The sequence below is a fragment of the Salvelinus fontinalis genome, chromosome 24, assembly GCF_029448725.1.
Source record: "Salvelinus fontinalis isolate EN_2023a chromosome 24, ASM2944872v1, whole genome shotgun sequence".
Classification (NCBI taxonomy): Eukaryota; Metazoa; Chordata; class Actinopteri; order Salmoniformes; family Salmonidae; genus Salvelinus; species Salvelinus fontinalis.
The window spans coordinates 11,895,895-11,921,553 of NC_074688.1; the positions used below are offsets into that span (position 1 = coordinate 11,895,895).

General features: G+C 43.5%; 2 protein-coding genes across 3 annotated transcripts; one reads left to right on the plus strand and one right to left on the minus strand.

The window, feature by feature from the left end:
• Positions 1-2,780: 2,780 nt before the first annotated feature.
• LOC129821919 (estrogen-related receptor gamma-like) lies at positions 2,781-12,193 on the plus strand. The gene is made up of 7 exons (XM_055879659.1): positions 2,781-2,927; positions 3,283-3,683; positions 5,105-5,221; positions 5,778-5,888; positions 6,000-6,161; positions 6,336-6,605; positions 11,130-12,193. The coding sequence occupies exons 1-7, from the start codon at positions 2,869-2,871 to the stop codon at positions 11,372-11,374; spliced, it is 1,365 nt and encodes a 454-aa protein (XP_055735634.1). The 5' UTR covers positions 2,781-2,868; the 3' UTR covers positions 11,375-12,193.
• A 48-nt stretch (positions 12,194-12,241) lies between these two features.
• LOC129821918 (SH3KBP1-binding protein 1-like) lies at positions 12,242-24,778 on the minus strand. 2 transcript variants are annotated; one of them, XM_055879658.1, is made up of 17 exons: positions 24,585-24,778; positions 24,180-24,233; positions 23,954-23,999; positions 23,751-23,824; positions 23,578-23,636; positions 23,391-23,471; positions 23,127-23,297; positions 19,551-19,641; positions 19,257-19,447; positions 18,935-19,050; positions 18,621-18,708; positions 18,351-18,467; positions 17,716-17,886; positions 17,288-17,443; positions 16,878-17,159; positions 16,652-16,784; positions 12,242-15,749 (listed from the first exon to the last, which is right to left on the minus strand). In XM_055879658.1, the coding sequence occupies exons 1-17, from the start codon at positions 24,662-24,664 to the stop codon at positions 15,083-15,085; spliced, it is 2,577 nt and encodes an 858-aa protein (XP_055735633.1). In that variant the 5' UTR covers positions 24,665-24,778; the 3' UTR covers positions 12,242-15,082. The 2 variants fall into 2 exon arrangements, with proteins under 2 accessions (XP_055735633.1, XP_055735632.1); XM_055879657.1 differs by having other exon boundaries at positions 17,716-17,904.
• Positions 24,779-25,659: the final 881 nt, after the last annotated feature.

The following is a 25,659-nucleotide window of genomic DNA, read 5'->3' on the forward strand; positions in this document are numbered from 1 at the left end:
TTTGGGTGGTGGACCATTCTTGATACACAAGTGAAACTGTTGAACGGGGAAAAACCCAGCAGCATTGCAGTTCTTGAAACAAAGCATTGCGCCTGGCAACTAATACCATACCCTGTTCGAGGCACTTAAATGTGCTGTCTTGCCCATTCACCCTCTGAATGGCACACATACACAATCCATGTCTCAATTGCCTCGAGGCTTAAAAGTCCTTATTTAACCTGTCTCCTCCCCTTCATTTACTCTTACTGATGGGGATTTAACAAGTGACATCAATAAGGGATCGTAGCTTTCAACTGGATTCACCTGGTCAATCTATGTCATGGAAAGAGCAGGTGTTCTTATTTTTTGTACACTCAGTGTATATCACTCAGCCTTAAAACATGTAGTCACTATGGAGCCTCTATTAAAGCAGTAAGAGTACCTTATAAACAGGCATTAGTATTATTACAGTTTTGTAAGCGGACTTTCAGCCTGTTACAATGTAATGATATGGAATCAGGGACCAGATGAGCTAATAGTAGGCTCATGTTCCGCTGGCTCCATCACACAGAGAGAGAGAGAGAGTTCAGTCCTGTCTGTACCATTGACCTGTACTGTGACAGAGCATGAAAACTGGTCCCAGGCCTCAGTAAACTCCCAGGGAGCTACAGTATCACTTGATTTCACCCACTTGCACTGATGGTGCTGTTTGTGTTAACAGGGTCAACTGAGTCTCTCTGTGTGTGTGTGTGTGTGTGTGTGGGGAGAGGGGTGGGGGCATCTTGCTGATGCAGCCGTTGTTGGATTAGGGCTGAGGAGGAATAAGAGAAGTGTCAGACTAGACAGTAATCCTATCTCCCTGTACTGGGGGCCTACTGTGGTCAGAACCGGGTCAGTGTGCTGCTGTGCTGTAATACATTTCACAGCTGGGGGATGACAAGGGCAGGGAATGTGTGCCAAAAGAGAAACTGCATCAGTGGTCTACTGTGGGAACCTTTCATCACAAATAATTTGGAGATGGTGGAATACCATGTGTAAATATATCAGGGAACTGGCCAAAATCATATTTGTTTGGAATATCCACCAAAATATGATTTCGTATTGTATTGGTTAAATAATGTCTAATATATTGCTTCATCTTTTCCTATAAGTTCCATTATTTTTCTTTTTTTGATCATTATTTTGTGGACACAACAGTGGACATAATTCAAAGTGATGATGACCGCAATGGCTCACTTATTGGGATCCAGCTAATACCAGTAATTCAGGTGAAGAAGCTCTAACTTGCGTTCTTTGTCCTGATCTTTTCCACGTGCTGATTGTGCCCACATTTTTGGACAGGTGTAGAGCATCAAAAGGACTCATTGTAATCTGATTGTGATCAGATCATCCTGCCCACCTCCAGAGGTAGTCAGACACACGTTGTGTCTGAATATCTTACAAGTGTAGACAGATCTGGACATAGAAACAATTTAAATTATAATTATTTTGCCCATTGAATGAATGATTACATCAATTACATCAATATGTTTCTTACAATAAATAAATACATATTATTTTTGAAAGAATAGCTGTGAAATAGCTTGCATAAAAGGGACCGGGAAATGTGGTCACAATGCAGACACAGTAGAAGGATAACAGAAACATTTTAATACCATGTGTAGACACATTTCTGGAAATGTGCGCACAATCAGAACGCAGAGAAGATCAGGACAAAGGACCCATGTTAACACCAGGTATAAACGGGGCTTAGGTGTCTGATGACTGGATTTGGATATTCTAGCTCCTCACAGGGTTTTCAAAAATCAGGGTTGTCCAAAAGTGCTGCTTCAGCACCCCTGCCAATGCACTGGCAATGGATGGCTCCTAATCCTCACCCTCTAGCCACCCTAACCCTCCTACCTCATCACCCCCTCCCCTCACCAGCTGTAAGCTCTGTCCTGTACATGTACCTGACCTACTGACCAGTTCCAAGTAAGAGTCCCCTCTCTCTTTCCACTCCCTCCCTCCCCTCCCTTTATCTAGTCTAATTCTATCCCTTGGTTTTCCGGTCTGTTCTAATTACCCCTGCCTGACTTTCACAGGTTAACCATGCAAACAGACTTCAAAGAAAAAAAAGGCCTATGTGAGGCTATGTGAGACTGGAAAATCTTAATTAACATACTTCAGTAATAGTGATGCATTTTGGTTCAGGAACTAGAATACTACTGTTACCAATATGCAATTTCTAGCTTTCAAAAGTGAGACTTTGCTGCGAGGAACAACAAATACCTGGAAGCAAAGAGGATGCCGTGTCCGTGAGTCTGGTCTGAGTGCTTTCTCTGTTTACACCAAACAGCATAAGAGGGAAATCCTGGTCCCACAATGACAGAGATGAGGGAGGGAGGAGTCTGGAACACAGACGAGTAATGGGAAAAAAAGACTAGTAAAATGCATTTAATGACAACTGAGCAAAACCAACAGACATAGTGCATGGTGTTCCATCATAAGCAATAACGTGCCATCTTATCACCTCACTTTGATAACACTTTGTCACACAGAGGGAACAGTGAAAATCCTATTTTAACAAATCTTGTTCATACCTTGACTAGTGTATCATGTATAAATGTTATCTTTTGTGTAATATGTAAACATGTATGCTCAACACAATAGAAGTGAGAAGAGAATGAAACCCTCAACAAACGTTCCAGTGCTTGTCGGGATTAGTCCTCCAGGCCCCGCCCCTTTCTAATGACACAGGACTTCAGCTAAATAAACCTGCAGCTATAACTTTGTCTCTTGTCTCAGAGTCCTCCCTCTGTCACTATCTCTCTACCGTTTGCTCCCAAACCAGGATACTAGAATACTATTACTGCTTTAACAAATCTCCTTGAGACTTTCTTCCTTGATATGGATCTAAAGGGTTTTTGCCTGAGTGAAAACGTCAATTTTCTCAGCCAGCACAACCAGTAAGAATTATTGAGATTTATGTAATTCTTTTGCCATTCATATCATAGATACGTTTTCTTTGTCATTCATCTGATTGCCATCAATTGTGTGCTGTTCATTTGTGTTTATTTTAATTAAAGCATTAGATAAGGCTTAATTTAGTTTTTTTAAAGTTATTATTAATTGTCTGTAGAATAAGTGCAAAAGTTGATTTCCTCCATTGGGAACATGAATAGAGGTGGTGGTCCTTGAGGTGGCAGACAGTCTTGTGGTCTGCATGCCACACTGTTATTGTAGCAGCTCGCAGAGTCAATAATATGGTGTTATTTCAGTGAGATTATATTTTTGTCATGATCATTTCAATTGTGCCATCAGCCTGTTGGCCTCCTCAAACACCGACGACGCTCCTTCCCCAGATGATACATGTATCAAGACGGATCCCCCCAGCCCTACCTTCGCCCTGGACAGCACCACACCATTCAGTCCAAGCTCGGATAGCAGTGGATACAGTTTATTCTCACAGGGTCACTCGATGGACCCGGAGTCCCCGAGTTCGAGCAGCAGCGGCAGCGTTGTCAGCGCAGCACCGGACACTAGCGGCGCAGCTACATTTTGGTCGGAGCACGTTGACTCCATCCTCAAATGTGACTACCTATCGTCTCTGCGCTCTGGACCTAAAAGGCTGTGCCTAGTTTGTGGCGACTTCGCTTCAGGATATCACTACGGAGTAGCGTCGTGTGAGGCATGCAAGGCTTTCTTCAAGAGAACAATTCAAGGTAAACAAAAGTGTATACGTTTTTGGAAAAAAAACTGATAGAACATCAAATCAAGCCGTCTGTGATGGTGTGTGTTGCGTGCACGTGGGATACATTTAGGACATGACGAAGTTCTTGGCTCGATTTTAATTAATAAAATAATCAATAATCTATTAGAGGGGGAAGCGCAAATGAGGCTGATTGCAGCATACACAGATTTCCAATAGTTATGTCAGCCGCAGACTCAGCTATGGGATTGATTTTTGTGTGAAGACTCAATGTGCTCCATATTGGTTGATGGCCCCAGAAATTATTTATTGTCCCCCACGATGAAATCTGTGGATCTGTCTCGGTCCGTTCGTACGTTCGTCACACGCGATAGGCCTATCTCAGACAGCACTGGGCCGATTTTGACGAAACTTGGGTGAATGATGCGTCTTGCCATAGATATCTGATTTCTTAATAGAATCCGAAATATTGGATTTTTGCTCTCTGAAACTAGAGAGGATTATTCTCTGCTCAAATGTTCCAAAATAACTGAGGCATGATATTGATCTAGTGACGCCTGATGCGTTAATGACTGATTTTCAGCAATATTTTACTATGTGCCTAATTTCAAGTATGCTTAAAGTTAAATGAAAATTATTTTATCTAATTATTTTATTCTCAATTATCAAAAGTGGATTTTCATAATACGTTCTTTTAGCAACAGTGGCCATCTCAAAGTATAAAAATGCAGATAAATGTGTTATTTATTGTGCCTATGACACCACACAACACATTTTAATTTCTTGTGAATAGCAATCTGAAGAGGTGCCAATCTCCTGTTAAAAATTCGGAGCTGTGATTTGGATGCCCTAATCTCAGAGCCTCTTGTCCAGGGGACAGGGGAGGGTTTAGGGGGAAGCTCATTGATTGAGGGCGCTTGGCCCCTAGATCACCCCCAGATCCAGACTCGCTTGTCTGGGTATAGATGGGTGGGAGAAATTAGTCAATACTCTATTAAATCCCTTTTTGTCTTGTGTGAGGCCAAACGTTATAACACTTGTGGTGGGAGTTAGGCTCAGTGTGAAATAACCAATCAATATCTGTATTTTGTCTGGGCTTCTATTGATTGCTGTGTGAAAGCTCAGGGTGCCAGCGAAACACAGAGGCAATTGACTTTTTTCATGGTGCCACAGACAGTGAAACTCAGTAAACCACCATATGGCAAGGGTAAGCCATGGTGTCACACCCCCTAAACACACACGTTGTTTTACAGCATGACAATTTGACCTTTAGGCTGACTGAAAAGTTAAGCATCAAGAATGCACTGTAAGAAAGATACTGTAAAATGCAGTATCACCTTTTGGATTACATTATTGCGACATTGGCCTTGCTGACTGGTAACCTCAAGTATCGAGGGCGGGTTGTAAACCGAGCTGCGCCTTCTGTGTTTCCAGGTAACATTGATTACAGCTGCCCTGTGATGAACGATTGTGAGATCACCAAGCGTCGTAGGAAGTCGTGCCAAGCGTGCCGCTTCCAGAAGTGCCTGCGTGCCGGCATGATGAAGGAAGGTGAGACTTGATGACCAACTCATCTCAATGGAATCACTGGGCTCAATAAATGGTCATGCTTAAGCACACAGGCCCACAGAACACATACAGCCTGAAGTAGAGTTTCTAATTACTCAACCTCTTTCTGTATTTGTATTTATTAAGGATCCCAATTAGCTGGGGTCCAGCAACATTAAGGCAGTTATATTCAATTTAAAATATTACATGACGTTACATTTCCCTCAGGCCACTACTCAACTACCACATATCTACAATACAAAACCCATGTGTATGTTTGTGTAGAGTGCGTGTCTTCTCATGTGTATGTGTAAGCATGTGTCTGGGCCTGTGTGTGTGTGTCTCTTCACACCTGTTCCATAAGGTGTATTTGTATCTGTTTTTTTAAACTGATTCTAATGCTTGCATCAGTTACCTGATGTGGAATAGAGTTCCATGTAGCCATGGCTCTATCTATTACCACTGTGCACCTTCCATTGTCTGTTCCTGACATGGGGATTGAGGATCAATCAATGAAGAAACATGATGATCACTGATAATTGTGTTTGTGTCACTACAGGTGTTCGCATGGACCGAGTAAGAGGAGGACGTCAGAAGTACAAGAGAAGGGGGGACTCTGGTCTCTCTCTTTATATGAAGGCCCCAGACACACACCCCGTCAAGTCCAACGGTGTGTACCCTCTGTCGTGCAACACTCACACACTCCAATAAGAGCCGTGTCAGTCACAAACGGGGAGTACAATAGAGTACATTACTAATATATCTCTTTGACCTCTTTCAGGAAACAAAGTGATCTCCCAGCTCCTGTTGACAGAGCCAGCCCCCCTGTGTGCCACGCCTGACAACTCAACCAATGACGTCAACCTTAAAGCCCTGCTGACGCTGTGTGACCTCCTAAACAGGGAACTACTGGTCATGATTGGCTGGGCAAAGCATATCCCAGGTACCCACTTCTGTTACTCTTGTATGTCATGTTAAATATGCATGAGTCCCTTAAATAAAGGTTAAATAAAAAAATACTATGCCATGCCATTTTACACTGGGACAAATGGACAAAGTCAACTGTTTATACTGTGAGAACTTATGGAGTATTACGTTTCCATATTTGTTCTTCTAGGCTTCTCTGCCCTTTCATTGGTGGACCAGATGGCCCTGCTGCAGAGTGGTTGGATGGAGACACTGGTCTTGTCAGTGGTGTCTCAGTCTCTGGGCTATGGGGATGAGCTGGTGTTTGCTGGGAACCTGCGTCTGGACCAGGCCCAGTGCAGAGCGGCCGGACTCTCTGACCTCTACACCGCCCTGAGACAGCTGACCACCAAGTACCAGCAGATGAACCTGAGCCAAGAGGAGGTGGTCACTCTCAAGGCTATGGCCCTCGCCAACTCAGGTACTAACTGCATGGCATGCACTGGATATCTGTTGTCAGTAGTTTGGTGTTGTCAGCTGTGACAGAGCAGACTCAAGAGACGTACACTACCGGTCAAAAGTTTTAGAACACCTACTCATTCAAGTGATTTTCATTATTTTTACTATTTTCTACATTGTAGAATAATAGTGATGACATCAAAACTATGAAATAACACATATGGAATCATGTAGTAACCAAAAAAGTGTTAAATAAATAGCCACCCTTTGTCTTGATGACAGCTTTGCACACTCATAGCATTCTCTCAACCAGCTTCATGAAGTAGTCACCTGGAATGCATTCCAATTAACAGGTGTGCCTTGTTAAAAGTTAATTTATGGAATTTCTTTCCTTCTTAATGAATGCGTTTGAGCTCGTGATCAGTTGTATTGTGACAAGGTAGGGGGGGGTACAGAAGATAGCTCTATTTGGTAAAACACCAAGTCCATTTTATGGCAAGAACAGCTCTAATAAGCAAAGACAAACGACAATCCATCATTACTTCAAGACATGAAGGTCAGTCAATACGGAAAATGTCAAGAACTTTAACGTTTCTTCAAGTGCAGTCGCTAAAACCATCAAGCGCTATGATGAAACTGGCTCTCATGAGGCCCGCCAGAGGAAAGGAAGACCCACAGTTAACTCTGCTGCAGAGGATAAGTTCATTAGAGTTACCAGCCTCAGAAATTGCAGCACAAATAAATGCTTCACAGAGTTCAAGTAACAGACACATCTCAACATCAACTGTTCAGAGGAGACTGTATGAATCAGGCCTTCATGGTCGAATTGCTGCAAAGAAAACACTACTAAAGGACACCAATAATAATAAGAAACTTGCTTGGGCCAAGAAAAACGAGCAATGGACATTAGACCAGTGGAAATTTGTCATTTGGTCTGGAGTCCAAATTGGAGATTTTTCGCTCCAACCACTGTTTCTTTGTGAGACACGGTGTGGCTGAATGGATGATCTCTGCATGTGTATTTCCCACCATAAAGCATGGAGGAGGAGGTGTGATGGTGTGTGGGTGCTTTGCTTGTGACAATGTCTGTGATTTGAATAGAATTCAAGGCACACTTAACCGGCATGGCTACCACAACAATCTGCAGCGATACGCCATCCCATCTGGTTTGGTCTTAGCGGAACTATCATTTGTTTTTCAACAGGACAATGAGCCAACACACCTCCAGGCTGAGTAAGGGCTATTTGACCAAGAAGGAGAGTGATGGAGTGCTGCAGTGCTGCATCAGATGACCTGGCCTCCACAATCCCACGAACTCAACCTAATTGAAATGGTTTGGGATGAGTTGGACCGCAGAGTGAAGAAAAAGTAGCCAACAAGTGCTCAGCATATGTGGGAACTCCTTCAAGACTGTTGGAAAAGCATTCCAGGTGAAGCGGGTTGAGAGAATGCCAAGAGTGTGCAAAGCTGTCATCAAGGCAAAGGGTGGCTATTTGAAGAATCTCAAATATCAAATATATTTTGATTTGTTTAACACTTTTTATTGTTTACTACATGATTCCACATGTATTATTTCATAGTTTTGATGTCTAAACTATTATTCTACAATTTAGAAAATAGTCAAATAAAAAACCCTTGAATGAGTAGGTGTTCTAAAACTTTGGACCGGTGGTGTAGCTGTAACCTTGTACAGCGCCATGCAAAATAATTCATCCCCCTTGGCGTTTTTACAATTTTGTTGCATTACAACCTGTAATTTAAATGGATTTTTATTTGGATTTTATGTAATGGACATACACAAAATAGTCCAAATTGGTGAAGTAAAATTATGTATTCACCCCTTAGCTATGAAGCCCCTAAAAAAGATCTGGTGCAACCAATTACCTTCAGAAGTCACATAATTAGTTAAATAATTAGTTAAAGTCCACCTGTGGGCAATGTAAGTGTCACATGATTTAAGTATATATACACCTGTTCTGAAAGGTCCCAGAGTCTGCAACACCACTATGCAAGGGGCACCACCAAGCAAGCGGCACCAAGACCAATGAGCTCTTCAAACAGGTCAGAGACAAAGTTGTGGAGAAGTACAGATCAGAGTTGGGTTATAATAAAAATCTGAAACTTTGAACATCCCACGGAGCACCATTAAATCCATTATGAAAAAATGGAAAGAATATGGCACCACAACAAACCTGCCAAGAGAGGGCCACCCACCAAAACTCAAGGACCAGGCAAGGAGGGAATTAATCAGAGGCAACAAAGAGACCAAAGATAACCCTGAAGGAGCTGCAAGCTCCACAGCAGAGATTGGAGTATCTGTCCATAGGACCACTAAGCTGTACACTCCACAGAGCTGGGCTTTACGGAAGAGTGGCCAGAAAAAAGCCATTGCTTAAAGAAAAAATAAGCAAACATGTTTGGTGTTCGCCAAAAGGCATGCGGGAGATTCCCCAAACATATGGAAGAAGGTTCTCTGGTCAGATGAGACTAAATTGAGCTTTTTGGCCATCAAGAAAAATGCTTTGTCGCAAACTCAACACCTCTCATCACCCCGAGAACACCATCCACACAGCGAAGCATTGTGGTGGCAGCATCATGCTGTGGGGATGTTTTTCATCGGTAGGGACTGGGAACTGGTCAGAATTTAAGGAATGATGGATGGCGCTAAATACAGGGAAATTCTTGAGGGAAACCTGTTTCAGCCTTCCAGAGATTTGAGACTGGGATGGAGGTTCACCTTCCAGCAGGACAATGACCCTAAGCATACTGCTTAAGCAACACTCGAGTGGTTTAAGGGGAAACATTTAAATGTCTTGGAATAGCCTAATCAAAGCCCAGACCTCAATCCAATTGAGAATCTGTGGTATGCCTTAAATATTGCTGTACACCAGCGGAACCCATCCAATTTGAAGGAGCTGGAGCAGTTTTGACTTGAAGAATGGGCAAAAATCCCAGTGGCTAGATGTGCCAAGCTTATAGAGACATACCCCAAGAGACTTGCAGCTGTAATTGCTGCAAAAGGTGGCTCTACAAAATATTGACTCTGGGGGGTAAATAGTTTGCACACTCAAGTTTTCTATTTTTTTGTCTTAGTTCTTGTTTGTTTCGCAAAAAAAAAAAATTTGCATCTTCAAAGTGGTAGGTATGTTGTGTAAATCAAATGATACAAACTCCCCCAAAATCTATTTTAATTCCAGGTTGTAAGGCAACAAAATAAGAAAAATGCCAAGGGGGTGAATACTTTCACAAGCCACTGTACAATCCCTCTTAGAAAGCATTATAAGAGTGGCAGAACTACCAAAAAGATATGCTACTGTCTAACCTGCCTGGCTACTCCGTACAATAATTAATTGTGTTAAATTCAGCTTTAAATCTACGACACCGTCCTCGGGCAGCCCTACATAGTCACTCCTTCAAGACCTGTGGGGAGAGTTAGGGCTCTATTCAATCCGTATCGTGGAAGTTCAGCGTTGCAGCGTGATTGAAATTTAAAGGTCATGTTCCCGCGTTAGCTGAGACTGTATTCACGGTAAGCGCTGCATATGTCGGCTCAATTACCTTTACATTTCTATCGCACAATCTTTAACGCTTCGGCGATATTGACTGAATAAAGCCCCTAAGTGGGATCCACAGTGCCTTTCCCTCGGGGTGTGTCCTTGAACACACTTTTGCTCCAGGGTCAGGTCCCCTAGCAGTGCAAGCCTGTTAAATGATGGTCAATGACTTGAAAAGCTGCTAGCTGTCAGGGAATAAATGAGTGGCTAGCCCCCCCCCCCATATTGGCAAACGTCCCTCCCAGGTCACGTATTTTAGCAATGACATTCTCACAGCATTACCCAAGTCAGTATCAGCCCTCCACTTAAATTACATGTTTTAACTACTATTAATAATTTGATATGACTAACGTTGTATTTTGTTTGTTAGGGGTCATTCTGTGAACCCATGTTATACTACATACTTTTGTTCGACAACAAAAAAATCTATGCATTTCAGTTGAATAATAGTTATTCAATCACCTCTGTATAAACTGCCACTTTTCAGACCACCATGACAGAGAGGGGGGAGGTCTAGGTCTCTGCCAAATCTGTTCTCCAACACCCACTTTTCTCACCCCTCCCCTCCCCGCTGTTGTTCCCCAGACCCCAGCAAGTGAAAACTGATCAATATCCAAGTGAGAAGGCTGCTTCTGCCCTCAGCCCTAATCAATAAATCCATCCGCCCCGCAAATTATCACAGGAATTCAGAAATCCATTCGGCGAGTCTGGCTGCGTTAGCCTGACACTCCGGGGCAGTCACACCGCCTGAGGTGGCTAGAAGGATCAGAGGGAGCTTTTGTTTTTACATTTACAGTCCTTTCAGGAAAAATGAGGGTTGGCCGCATGCAACTTAACCTTGGCTCGTCCACTAGCCCTCAATGGAGAAACAAATGAGGTGGACAATGGGATCTGACATGCTGTCATGCCGAAACAAGGGGAGGTTTAACACCCGATTCCACCCACACCCAAACACCCACAGGCCTCGCTTGACCTTGTCTCTCCCCGCTCAGATGCAGAGAACCTGGAGAGTGTGGAGGCAGTGCAGCGGTTCCAGGACGGACTCCATGAAGCCCTGCAGGAGTTCGAGAGCTCCCAGCACCCAGCAGAGCTCCACCGGGCAGGCAAGCTTCTCATGACCCTTCCCCTGCTCCGGCAGACTGCCAACCGTGCCGTGGACACCTTCTGCAGACTCCACCTGGAGGGCCACGTGCCCATGCACAAACTCTTCCTGGAGATGCTGGACGCCAAAATATGACTGTTCTACACCTAACCTCCCATTGACCCCCACAAACCTTAACCAGGTGCCCCATTGTTGAGGGGTCAGAAGTTCAGGGCTTGGTGGTTCACAGTTTTATGTCAAGTCATGGTGTCATGGAACAAGACAGACTTATAAGAATTGCGTACAATAGAACAACTTATACAAGTGATAGTTCTTGTTTCTTATTAGGGTAAAAGTCAAGGGCTCTATTCAATCCGTGTTGCGGAAGTTCAACGTTAAAGTGCGATTGAAATTTAAAGGCAATGTTCCCGCATTAGCGGAGACTGCATTCACTGTAAACGTTTGTCTCTGTCAGCTCAATCGGAAATGATCTTTATAATGCTATCGTGCAATAACGCTTCAGCGATAAAGACTGAATAGTCCCAAGTCTAGTATATTTTTGAGGTACTTTTTCAGAGGAGAGTATGTACAAATGTTATTTTTTTTAATATCATGGCGATTTTCGATGGCCATGATATTCAGTCAATATGAAAGGATGTCACTCATGTGAAAACATAATAGCACTACGGTTATTGACGATGCATTCTGGTAGCTAGAGATCACATAGCCAAATGCCTCCAAGCAGTTAGCCAGGCTGAACCAAACTATTAGTACCTATCATTACAAAGAGCACATTCTTCTAACTTCCCTGCCTTACCATACTGTACTAAGAAGGTGTGATGCCATTTTGTATTTTATTTATGTATTTATTTATTACATGATCGCTGTACAAAGACATTAACTGCTTTCATACTAGTATGTATGCTTTTGAATAAAATGCTTTTGGAATTAAATGCGTTTAGAGTGTGACAGACATTGGAGTGTGAACATTGCGTTTCATGTTGAACCAAAAAGTAGGCTCACTGTAATTAGTTCGTTTTATTCGATTAATGAAGACCAGCTTAGATTAGAAAAGTACAGTCATAAAAGCTAGAAATGTGACTAACTGGAGGGTACTGTATATGAAATGCACTCAGCATCCTCAGGTAACATTTTGCTACTGATAAAGCACTCCCACTGTTGCCAAAAGTATTATTATTATTGTTAGTTAATGGACAGACAGATGTACTTTGTACAGAGACATAACATTTCCATTCAATGTTTTTTCTTTTATATAGTCAGAAAATAGGATCTAAATAAAATGTACAAAAACAACATAGGATATTGGGTTAAATGACTACCTTTGGTTTCGTACAATTCATAACCCACTGGGGAAGATATAAAACACTGGTACGTGAGGCACTGGGTCGTGATCTGGAAGACGACTTGAAAAAGAATGATCCAAAATGGCAGTAAGTTAGTCAGATGTAACTAAACATGAACGATAAAAGGTCTGTCATTGATCTATAGATTCTCCATCGGTTTCCTCTTCAATCGTCACCACATTGATACTGTGTGTACAGTAGGCTTGTTGATTCATTTAAGCTACAGAAAGCCAACTGTAGTGCAAAACAGGAAGACTGAAAGAAATCTGTAGAGGATATCAGAAAGGTTTAGGAGGTGTGGGCCTATACATCACTTCAGCCTGCAAGCCCATGATGGTGGAACCCAGTGTTGGGTAAAGACTACTACATGTATTTACATTTCTCTTAAAAGGGCAACTTCACCACTTTTCAACCAAATCATCAAAAGTTTCAACATTTGATTTGTGGTTTTCAAACACTATGAGGGATCCGTGGGGATCAAGAAAATACGCTCCCTTGGGCTAGAGACTCGTTGCAGGCTTTGAAAATCACCGTTTTTTTCCTTTAATCCTACACTGTGATGTCAGAGAAGCATTTTTAAATCTTTTTAACCGCAGATAACAGAAACGAGACCTTTTCACATATGTAGACTCTGGTTTGGTGCTGAAGATGAAGAATGAGGTTGAAAAATTCCCTTTTAATTCAAATAACCATGACATTCCTGCCACCTGACAGGTGTATCAATAAGCTGATTAAACAGCATGATCATTACACAGGTGCACCTTGTGCTGGGAACAGCAGGAATGTCCGCCAGAGAATTGAACGCTCATTTCTCTACCATAGGTGAACATTTTCTCACTGAAGGTGGTTACAATGCCTTACTGCAGTCAGGTCAAGATCCTGGTGAGGACGACGAGCCCGCAGATGAGCTTCCCTGAGACGGTTGATAGTTTGTGTGGAAATGTTATTACTTGGTTGTGCAAACCCACAGTTTCATCAGCTGTCCGGGTGGCTGGTCCCAGACAATCCCGCAGTTGAAGGAGCCAGATGTGGAGGCATGGGCTGGCATGGTTACACGTTGTGAGGCCAGTTGGACGTACTGCCAAATTCTCTGAAACGACGTTGGATGCGGCTTATGGTTTGCACAGCCAAATAATTACATTTCCGCATAAACTATCAGAAACCGTCTCATGGAAGCTCATCTGCGTGCTCATCATCCTCACCAGGGTCTTGACCTGACTGCAGTTTGGCATCGTAACCGACTTCAGTGAGAAAATGCTCACCTTTGATGACCACTGGCACTATGGAGAAGTGTGCTTTTCACAGATTAATCCCGGTCTCAACTGTACTGGGCAGATGGCAGACAGCATATCTGGTGTCGTGTGGGCAAGTAGTTTGTTGATGTCAACGTTGTGAACAGAGGGCCCCGTGGTGGCGGTGGGGTTATGGTATGGGCAGGCATAAGCTACAGACAACAAACACAACTGCATTTTATCGATGGCTATTTGAATGGACAGTGGGAGGAGCTATAGGAGGACAGGCTCATTGTAATGGCTCAAATGGAATGAATAGAAATGAGTCAAACATGTGTTTCCATATATTTGATGCTTGATACCGTTCAATTTATTCCATTCCAGCCATTATAATGAGCCCGTCTCCTCCCACCAGCATACACCGATGCACAAAGATACAGTGACGAGATCCTGAGGCCCATTGTCGTGCTATTCTGACATCATCTCATGTTTCAGCATGATAATACATGGCCTCATGTCACAATGATCTGTACACAATTCCTGGAAGCTGAAATTGTCACAGTTCTTTCATGGCCTGCACTCTCACCAGACATGTCACTCGTTGAGCATGTTTGGGATGCTCTGGATCAATGTGTACGACAGCGTGTTCCAGTTCCTGCCAATATGCAGCAACTTCATACAGCCATTGAAGAGAAGGACAACATTCCACAGGCCACAATCAACTATGCGAAGATGTGTTGTGCTGCACAAGAAAAATCTTGGTCACTCCAGATACTGACTGGGTTTCTGATCCACAACCCTACCTTTAAAGAAAGGTGTCTGTAACCAACAGATGCATATCTGTATTCCCAGTCATGTAAAATCTATAGATTAGGGCCTAATGAATTTATTTAAAATTACTGATTTCATATATGAACTGTAACTCAGTAAAATCTTTGAAATTGTTACATGTAGCATTTATATTTTTGTTCATCGTAATTGAATAAAATGCACTGCTCTACCAAATGCAACAGAACACATTCATACATGGCTGGAGTTATAATTTGTATCACCAATACATTGACCATTTGGATATATTGTATACGAATCTTGCCTACATCACAGCTGGCCCTTTTGAAAACAGAGGAATGCCATTTGATATGTATCCTTGATGCTAAACAAGGAAAAGTCCATAAATATGACAATATGTGCCGTCACTAAACCACACACGCGCACAAACACAAAACGCGTCCTTTGTTAGTCCACTCACTCATACATCACCGAGCCAGTCAGAAGCTGGTCTCATTCATAGGGGGTTTAGGACTGGTGGGGGGAACAGGGGAGGAGCTCTCTGGGGTGGCTGCTGCAGCCTCAGGAGGCGGGGCTTCTGTAGTAGGGGAGGTGTCAGCTCGACGAGGCGACACGGGGGTCTGGGAGCGCGTTGGACTGACGATTGTAGCAGGGGCAGGGCTGGGTGAGGTGGGATGTGGCCGGCGCAGTGATGAAGATAAAGATGAGGCGGGAGAGGCTGCAGGGGGGATGGAGAAAGAGGCGGGGGTCCGTAGGCCCAGTCTAGCCTCCAACTCTGAGCATACGGCCAGGCTGCGCCGCGTGCCCCCCTCAGCCCCTCCTGCAGAGTCAGAGACCTTGGCAAGCTCCTGACAACGTTCCACGAAGCTGCCCCTGCGCAGAGACCCCATGCCTCCGTCCCGGTCTCTGTCCTGGAGGGCGGTGCGGCCGGGCCGGGGGCTGCCGCTGCTGCTGAGGGAAGCCTGGCTCAGACCCAGGTGGTGGGGCTGGAGGCCCAACCCCACCATGGAGAGATTCATATCCCGGGGTTTGGTGAGGGGCACCGGAGGGGCCTGACGGGGCAGGCTACCAGAGAAGGGACCCGAGCTGCTCACACCTCCTCTGGCCCCGCGCTCCTTGGAGCTCTCACTCAGCTGGGACTGCAAACTGCAGAGAGAAGATAAACAGAGAGAATATGATCAGTGGCATGTAGATGAAAAAAAAACTACCCGCCACAGATTTTTTTAACCAGCCAAAATGATTTTTGGCCATAATTACAAAAAAAAAAAAACATGCTTTGTAATGTATTAGCAAGAACTAATGTGGTATATTGCTAAATTTCATTTTTTATTTTAACCAAAATATCAGATGAGACAAAATGTTCAGCTGCCCCTTTAAGGGTGGAAGGTTACCGTGGTAACGGGGCTACTGAAGTCATGTCACGTTTGTCTAAGTTTTGGGATGTGACTAGTAGGACAGCATCTCTTCACTATCAGTTGAAGCAGCAGATTTTAACTAACACTGAAAAACAACTGCGCTTGTGAAGAAAACAATGTGAACACGAGGACAAAGTCTCATTTTGCTAACTTGAGTAAATTAGACCAACTTTTATGCTTGTGCCAGCGCCTCCAAAAATGAATCTATCGGCGCTTCACTCACAGTGCGTGAAGCTGTTGCTGCGTGAGGTGGGATGTAGGATTCCTATTACTTTGTGCGATTGGCAGCCATGAAACAAAACAACAGAAATACTGTACTTTGAAAACAGCGACTTTTTCTGCTACAAATCGCAATTCGCACACATGCTCATACTTGACTTCTAACTATTTTTATTCACAAACGCAAATATAATTCTCACATTGTAGAGACATGCCAATTGACCATCCCCCAACATGGGTGGTGAAGTAGACGTTCTTATCCGCCAATACTTAAATCTACCCGCATTTGGTGGGTGGCGGGTGTTCATTTTATGCCCTGAATATGATGTAATCTTGCAAAAAGGAGAGCATCAGTGGGTTAACATATGAAGCTCTATGGGGAAATGTAGCAGGTGCCAATGGTGGCTGGTGTACCTGGAGGTGGAGGCTCGGGGGGTGGAGGAGTGGATGAAGGAGGCGGCGGGACTCATGTCAGGCGTACGGGTCAGAGCCAGGTCACACTGGTCTAACAGCTCCAGGAGCTCCTCCTCTGTAGGGCCGCCCAGCGCTGAGGGACAACCAGACAGAGAACCCAATGTCTATGACACGTCACTTAACAAAAAGCAAAAGTCAACACAAAAAGCCACGCGGGTTGTCTTACCCCTGATGTCCACTTTCCCTGCGATCTCCATGGCGGTGGTCAGGTCCCACATCTGGATGCTCCCGTTGGCGTGGCCACTGAAGAGGTAGCGGCGGGGACGTGAGCCGATGCGGCTGGACCCCTCGCACTCGTGCACCATGAAGGAGGTGATGGAGGTGCCGTCCACAGAGCGCACCTCACACACCCTCTTCCCGTTGGACGAGAGGCGCACGTAGAGTTTGTCTGTGTCAGGGACGACCCTCTGGATAAATACCTGCTGGTCGTCTCTCTCGCCATACGGACCTGTTAGAGAGGAGCAACGCTCAGTACGGACCATTACAGTCCTTTCCCATTGCATCTCTAAAATGTTCACTTCTATTTAACATTTAAAACCAGTGTCCACTTTTGACACTGGACATCTGTCTGCTCACCTATCTCAGTGCCGGCAGCACAGCCCCCGTGGCCGTCGATGTCCTCCAGGGAGAGGATCTTGAAGGAGGTGAGGGGGGTGGAGCCTGGCTGGGTGGAGATCATGCCCCTGAAGCGAGTCACCGTCCAGGTCCGCACGTGGTTGTTGTCTGCACACACTGACAACACGACACAACAGGGTTAGCCCAAAAAACATCTGCATGACGGGCCCATCTTCTGCACCAAACTTGGATGACCAACGCTGCTTTGTCAGCGACGTCAATGTTTAACGTAATTGCTGTGTCAGCCGACATCCAAACATCAATCGATCGATCCTAATGAGAAATGTAGCTCAATTAATGAATGTGCATCATAAGCAGAGATGGTAGAATACACCGAAAAATGTACGATCATCCCTAGAAGGTGGAGGCTCCCAGCCAACCATTCTCACCTGATATGAGGTGTTTCTCAGAGAGCATGATCTTGGTGACGGGGCTGCGGTGGACTGAGAAGGTCTGGAAGAGCTGCGGCCCAGAGCCCACGGTCTCCGGGTGCTGCACTATGACCCGCACCGTGCCCGAGCTGGTCCCGTAGGCGATCTCGATCCAGTTGCCGCTGTCGCCTGACGACACATTGGGGACTTTAATCCCATACACCATTTTAGCCTCAACGCATGCTGTGTTATGTACCACGCATATCAAGAAATGGAAGTGGATAGTCAGCCGGCAGACCCAAAAAGGTGAGGCATTAGGATCGAAATTGATTTAAGTTAGGGTCATGTTAGGGAAGTGAGGTTGGGTTAAAGGTCAAGATTAGTTTAAAGGTCAGGCAAAGAGAAAGCAAAATGCCACCAGGAATCAAAATCTGCCAGCTGCCTATACAATTATACTGCCTATAAAATAACCATTGCTGACCATAAATGGCAAACAAGTTTTTCAGAAAATGATTGTTTAGCACCATGCATCTATTATGATTGAATTTCCAATAACCACGATTGACTAATTGATACTTGTTAATCCTTTAAAAAAAAACGCAGAAAAAGCTATTCATTTCAGTGAAGTTCAAAATCGAAACAGGCAGACATACTTGTTTTGGGCGTGAGGTAGACGCTGAGAGCAGTGATGGCGTCCTCCGTGGGGTCGCGGTACAACTCTGTCACTAGGAGGTCATTGTCCTTCATCCTCAATGGAAACTTCTGAACATCTGTTGACGAGATCACGTCAATGAGAGGTCTACACTTCGCAAGTGTGTTCATATACTACAAACACACCTCGTGACTGCATTCTTCTATACGGAAAAACTGTTTGAATAGTTTTCCATTGTTGCGTCACAGGTAGAAAAGAGGACTTCCCTTACCTATATAATATATGGACCCATTGTTACAGCCTAGAATTAGGAAGGAGCCGGCAGTATCATAACTATTAATGGGAACCACGTCTTGATTCTGAGAACGGAAAGACAAAAGGAAAACATGAACAACTGATGTACAATACACATATAATATATCCCATTTAGCCAACGCAACATTTTACATATGGGCGGCCCCGGGAATCGAACCCACCATCCTGGCGTTGCAAGGACCATACAGGACCGCATATACTATTACTACACATCATGTGATGTGTTCTGTTGACGTGACATTCTTACAGAATGTTAATACACAACTTTACCTGCCAATGTTTGGTCACCGCATTCCACACTCCCACTTTCCCTGTGTGGCTGGTGGCAATCAGCTGGTTCGCCACGAAGAAGAGAGCCTCCACGGGGACATTCAGACTGAACACACCTGGAGGGAAGCAGGTACAATGGTGACCTATTAGCACGGCCCTTACATAAGCACCCAGAACAACCTAGAAAAGTGGTCTCTTAAGATACTAAAAGACAAGTCAACAAACATCTTGAGTGATTAAAAACTACATCATAGATATAATATTTGTTTTAACACCTGCGCTTTACTTTTAGACTTGCGAGTACATTCGTTTGCAGACTGACCTATCTCGTTGCCGTTGCCGTCGGGACAGATAGTCCAGAGGATGATCTCTGTGCCCGAGGCCACGGCCACCATCTTGTCGTTGTCTCCCAGGGAGCCGCCCATCACCTTGGCGTTGAGCGCCACCCTGTCAATCACCCAGTCCAGGCGGGGACTGGTGAACACCTGCTGCCAGCCCGTAGACTCCTTCACTCTGATGGACGAGGACAGCAGAGTTAACACCCTCCACGGTCCTTACCAAAAAGACTGATTCATATGACGCTGTGATATTGTACATGGAAGTCTTGTGTTCTTACCGGTAGCAAACAACAAACTGGGCATAAGCCACAGCGATCCAGTTGTGGTGGCCACAGATGATGCGGACCATGCCTGGGTCTGCAAGCTGAGCTGTATCGGAAGGGAAAGAGGAACAGGTGTGGGGGAATGTGAACCCTCCTTTTGATAATATTCCCTTAACAAAGAATGGCTCCAGGTTAGAGCTTTTACTTTCAATACAGCGCAACCAGAATAGACAATACTGACGCTAAATACAACGTAAAAACACTGGCTTGAAAGATCACCAAGGACCACCGATGGTTCACTCTAAACCCTGCACAGACCTATACCGTGAGACTATCTGCACCTTAGAGACTGTTTGCACCGACTCCCCACACATCCAACCCCTTACACATAAACTTACAAACAACACAGTCCTGCACGGGTCAGTTTTTTGGAGCCACACTCGCTCCCCGCCAGCCCCCACCCAATATCCGACATCAGGATAGATTCTTCTCTGCAACCCGACCCACCCACATAGAATTATTAAGAGAGCTGATCCTTGACCCGACAATTGACATCAATTTATTTGATTGTTTTTATAACTCCAGAGTAATCGACTAGGCCATTCCCCTTCCCTGCATGAATGAGTTTGTCTGCATCTGTATTCAACATTTGGATAAAAGGAAACCATGCCATGAATTAAGAATGACAGTCCTATCTTCTTATTTTCAAAGCAACACTGACAACTCAAATTGCTTTGAAAAAGAGCCGTCTAATTCCCAAATGAAAGCTTATAGCCAACATAACAAAATACCCTGACATTCAATATGGGTTAGATAACCTGTTAAGGCTGGGGGCGCTGTTGTCACTATTTATGGTAATCGTGTAATTTTTGAAACGGCTTCCTACAAAATTCTTGATCGTACAATATGCATATTATTATTATTATTGGATAGAAAACAGTCTATAGTTTCTATAGGAGTTGAAATTTTGTCTCTAAGTGGAACAGAACCCATTCTACAGCAATTTCCCTGACATGGAGTCATATTTCAGAAATTTTGGCCACTGTTCTGGAGTCAGTTTTAAGGCCAATGTTATTCCTATGAGTATACGGACACTGCTTACGTCTTCCCCTGGATGCCTTTACGTGATGACGATTTGAATGGGGTCGATTGCGCAATCACAGGCACTATAAATAAAAAAACCTTGTAGCTAGTAACTCTTTTCCAGCTGCGTCATGCGCGTGGAGGACATCGACCTGCACTTGTTCCAAGCATTAGTGTAGGGAGTAATCTTTCTCCGGTCATGTTAAGACTCGTTATAGGAGTTAAAAACATCATAAGGTAGTTAATTTAAAGCGTTTTATAGCAATTTATATCCGTTTAGTGCGATTTTTGGACATTTATTTCTGAGACGCTGTGAATCTCTGGGCACGCTTCCAGTTCATGACGAACGCAGTTGGCATTTCCACATGGCAAGAGGACAGCTTTCCACCAAAAGACGATTAGACCCAAGAAAGGATCCTTTGCCCAAGATACTGATGGAAGAACAGCTCAAAGTAGGAACAATTTATTATAATAAATCGTGTTTCTGTCGAGAAATGTTAATCGCTTATGACGCCATCTTGTTTGACGTAGCTTCGCTTGGCGCAAACTGTATTGAAAAGTAAGGATAATTTAAAAAATGTAAATCAGCGATTGTATTAAGAATTAAATTGTCTATCAATCGCTGTCCACCCTATATTTTTTAGTCACGTTTATGAGTATTTATGTATACGACTAGATCACTGTCTAATGTGGCGCAGGACATTTTCTGACCAGCTGAGCTACTTTTCTCATTGTCTAACCATGATTTTGGTGGCTAAATATGCACATTTTCGAACAAACTGTATATGTATGTTGTAATGTGATGTTACAGGACTGTCATCTGAAGAATTCTGAGAAGGTTAGTGAAAAAATCAATACATTTTGGCGATGTTTACGTTATCGCTCTCTTTGGCTAGAATCAATGCTGGGGTAATGTTTGCACATGTGCTATGCTAATATAACGATTTATTGTGTTTTCGCTGTAAGACACTTAGAAAATCTGAAATATTGTCTGTATTCACAGGATCTGTGTCTTTCGATTAGTGTATGCTGTGTATTTTTACGAAATGTTTGATGATTAGTAGTTAGGTAAACACGTTGCTCATAGTAATTATTCTAGTCCATTTGTGACGGTGGGTGCAATTGTAAACTATGCCATCTACCTGAAATATGCACATTTTTCTAACAAAACCTATCCCATACCATAAATATGTTATCAGACTGTCATCTGATGAGTTTTTTTCTTGGTTAGGGGCTATCAATATCTTAGTTTAGCCGAATTGGTGATAGCTACTGTTGTTGGTGGACAAAGTAAAGATGGTGGATTATGCTAATGTGTTTTTAGCTAATAGATTTACATCTTTACATATTGTGTCTTCCCTGTAAAACATTTTAAAAATCGGACATGTTGGCTGGATTCACAAGATCTGTGTCTTTCATTAGCTGTATTGGACTTTAATGTGTGAAAGTTAAATATTTAAAAAATATATTTTTTTTGAATTTCGCGGCTCTGCCTTTTCAGTGGAATGTGGGGGGGGTAGTCCTAGACAGGATAACCAACTAGTTTAATTGAAACTTAAATACACATTTCCCAGAATTGAATAGGCTATAGGCTACAAAAATTGCTTGTATTCATTTATAGGCTATTGGCTACTCAAAGGTTTACCAGCTGCACAGATTTAAACTTTATATGGCCTGCATACGGTCTAAATGAACAATAGCCTGAATTAATGTAGCCTAATAATTAACTCCTCTGTTCCAAAAATACTGAATCTTAGGAGTAGATTCCTACAGGAAGATGGGGTTTCTTTTTACTAAATGGCTTGGTAAGTCACGGTATTTAACCAACTTTAAAGTTTTTTTTTTAAAGAGTGGTGTGTGCGCAGGCAGCTCGAGATTATTTGATTGACAGCTGTCGAGTGATGGACGTTAGTCCCGCTTCAGAAGCGGCATTCCTTTACAGACAAGTAAAATACCCGTTCAGCGGTGCTTCGAAAACCATCTCCAGAGAACGTTTCTGCGTCGGCATTTAAAAAGTCGTAGTGTACCCAGACAAACATGCCGTAGCCAAGGCGCTTTCAAGGGTATATGACTGCGGTAGATAAAACTACATTGCCCAGCTCTAGCGGTGATAAATACGTAATAGGACCATTATTCTGCATTGTGAATTGACGTGGAATTTTATGATTTTTTCTTATCGTTTTAACGGAAAATACTTTCTTTTTTTTTTTAAAGGCAGTTTTAACATTAAGTGATAGATTCCACTTGTCACATGCATTGTACCTCTTCTATTACTTGTTATTTTTTACTTGACTCTTTCATTGTTATTATTGATATTGGTTGTACGGCACTGTTGAGGGAACTACCACATAAGCATTTTGCTGCACATTTTCAACATCAAATTTGACGAGTCACACACATATTTAACAGATGTTATTGCGGCGTGTAGCGAAATGCTTGTTGAATGTGTATGTTAAATGAGTATGTTCAATGGGCATGTTAAATGTGTATGTGATTCCGAGGCCTTACCACCACTTATCCTCTCCTCCATCGTTGCTTTACCCAGTATGCCCGCGTTGCCTAGGTTGGGTGGCATAGTGTTGCTGCGTCTCACTGGAGCTCTCTCCATGGGCAGGGCACGCCCACCCATATACTGATGCCCCGCCACACTATGACGGTTCCGCCGCTTCGCCGGGTACACTGGTCCAGAGGAGGAGATGGTCAGGAAATCAAACTTAAAACACACTTTGCCTGCCCTTGAAGTGAAGTCAAATCTAGAGTAGATCTGCCTACCTGGAGGTGGGAGATAGCCATTGAAGAGCACGTTTCCACAGGAGGATCTGTCCAGCTCGTCACAAAGCTGCAGCTTACGCACTGAGGAAGAGACAAAAAGTAACCAAGGTGGAGACACTAACACACACAATGAAAGACAGCCTCTCATTCACAGCTGTAATTGACTAGCTACTGGCCCCTTTCTTACCCAACGGAGTGATTCCATAGAACTCAGCTTCATGCATTAGCAGGTGCACATTTATGGACCTAAAAAAGAAAGGTTAAGAAATCTAAATTGGGAAAACAACTTACCATCAAGGCTGAATATATATTTTACTTATTAAATGTAAACGAACGTAACCAAAGAAATCAGCTGGTTACCTGGGAAACAACTCTTTGGTGCGCAGGAAGTTCAGTATGGGAGTAAAGAGAGATGGGTCCCGATCTATGAAGATCTGTGGGAGATAAAGGTCAGCAGTACATTACAAATGTGTTATATATAGGCCTAAGTGGTTGCCAATATCAAATAGGTTTATATATACACACACAGCCTAGGTTTTTCCCATCTATTTTAGACAACTTACCGCTCCAGTTTCATCCTTCAAGGTTGAGATCCTCCCACTTAGAAGACTGGCAGAGACAACACAACTCACTAGTTAGCATCACTAAGTAAGGTCTACAGCAAATGACCATATGCCATCACTATGTCCGAGTAATGAATGAGCTGGAGTGAGTCATTATGAAGAAGACACTTGTGACTTTAATAAAAGGCATTGGCCTATGTCTCAAAATAAATAGATAGCTACCTACCTTGAGAAAAATGAGTCTGGGACCCATGTCAATGTCTGTTTGGAGGTGCTGAACCTGAAACAACATGATCAGGCAAATGAGCATAGTTTGATCATGTTCAAAACCATTAAGAAGTTAGCAAGCGAACATTACCTTAGCTAACGTTAGCTAACTTTGCACGTTCCAGCTGCACTGTGAAATCAGTAGCTAACGTTACTGTCAGAGAAATCGTCAAGCTGGAAAAATATTTAACTATGAGTCGTTAGTTTGCTAACTTAGCCAGCAGGTAACATTGTCCTATCTAGTTAGCTAGCTAGCTAGCCAGCCAGCAACTTTTAGATAGCTAACGTTAGTTAGCATCCACCCACCAACAATAGCTTGCTGGCGGTAACTTAGCTAGCTATTCAAAGTAATCCCAGTCCTCACCTTTTTCCTCCAACGTTTAAATGGATAATGTCTCCGGTCCTTGCCATATTAGCCATATGTTTAAATGTGGGAATGTTCATGCATTGCCCACAAAGTAAATAATTGAGTTAATCCATCACAATAAGTATTTAGACAACGACAACGTTAGCCACATAATTATTTCTGCTGCAACTTCCTGAGAGCAGAACCTCTTTCTGTGGTGTCTGACAGTAGACAACAACCAAATTGTCATCGCCATGGCGCCACCAGGTGTTCTGGAGTGCAAAGTACAGGCGCAGTTTACCCAATCACTGTTTTTACAGTATATTTATTTTTTATTTAACTAGGCAAGTCAGTTAAGAACAAATTCTTATTTACAATGATGGCCTAGGAACAGTGGGTTAACTGCCTTGTTCAGGGGCAGAACAACAGATGTTTACCTTGTCAGCTCAGGGATTTGATCTAGCATGTTAAATAAATAGCAGCAAGCCCAATGCTCAAACCACTAGGCTACCTGCCGTAGGCTACAATCAACGTTTGGCACAATGCATATGATCTGGTCAGTATATACACTACATGACCAAAAGTATGTGGACACCTGCTCATCGAACATCTCATTCCAAAATCATGGGCAATAATATGGAGTTGGTCCCCCCTTTACTGCTATAACAGCCTCCACTCTTCTGGTAAGGCTTTCCACTAAATGTCAGAACATTTCTGTGGGGACTTGCTTCCACTCAGCCACAAAAGCCCTAGTGGAGGTAGGGCACTGATCTGGGCAATTAGGCCTGGCTCGCAGTCTGCGTTCCAATTGATCCCAAAGGTGTTCGATGGGGTTGAGGTCAGGGCTCTGTGCAGGCCAGTCACCATTTCTGTATGCATCTCGCTTTGTGCATGGGGGCATTGTTATGCTGAAACAGCAAAGGGCCTTCCCCAAACAGTTGCCACAAAGCTGGAAGCACAGAATTGTCTAGAATGTCATTGTATGCTGTAGCGTTAAGATTTCCCTTCACTGGAATTAAGGTGCCTAGCACGAACCATGAAAAAGAGTACCAGACCATTATTCCTCCTCCACCAAACTTTACAGTTGGCACTT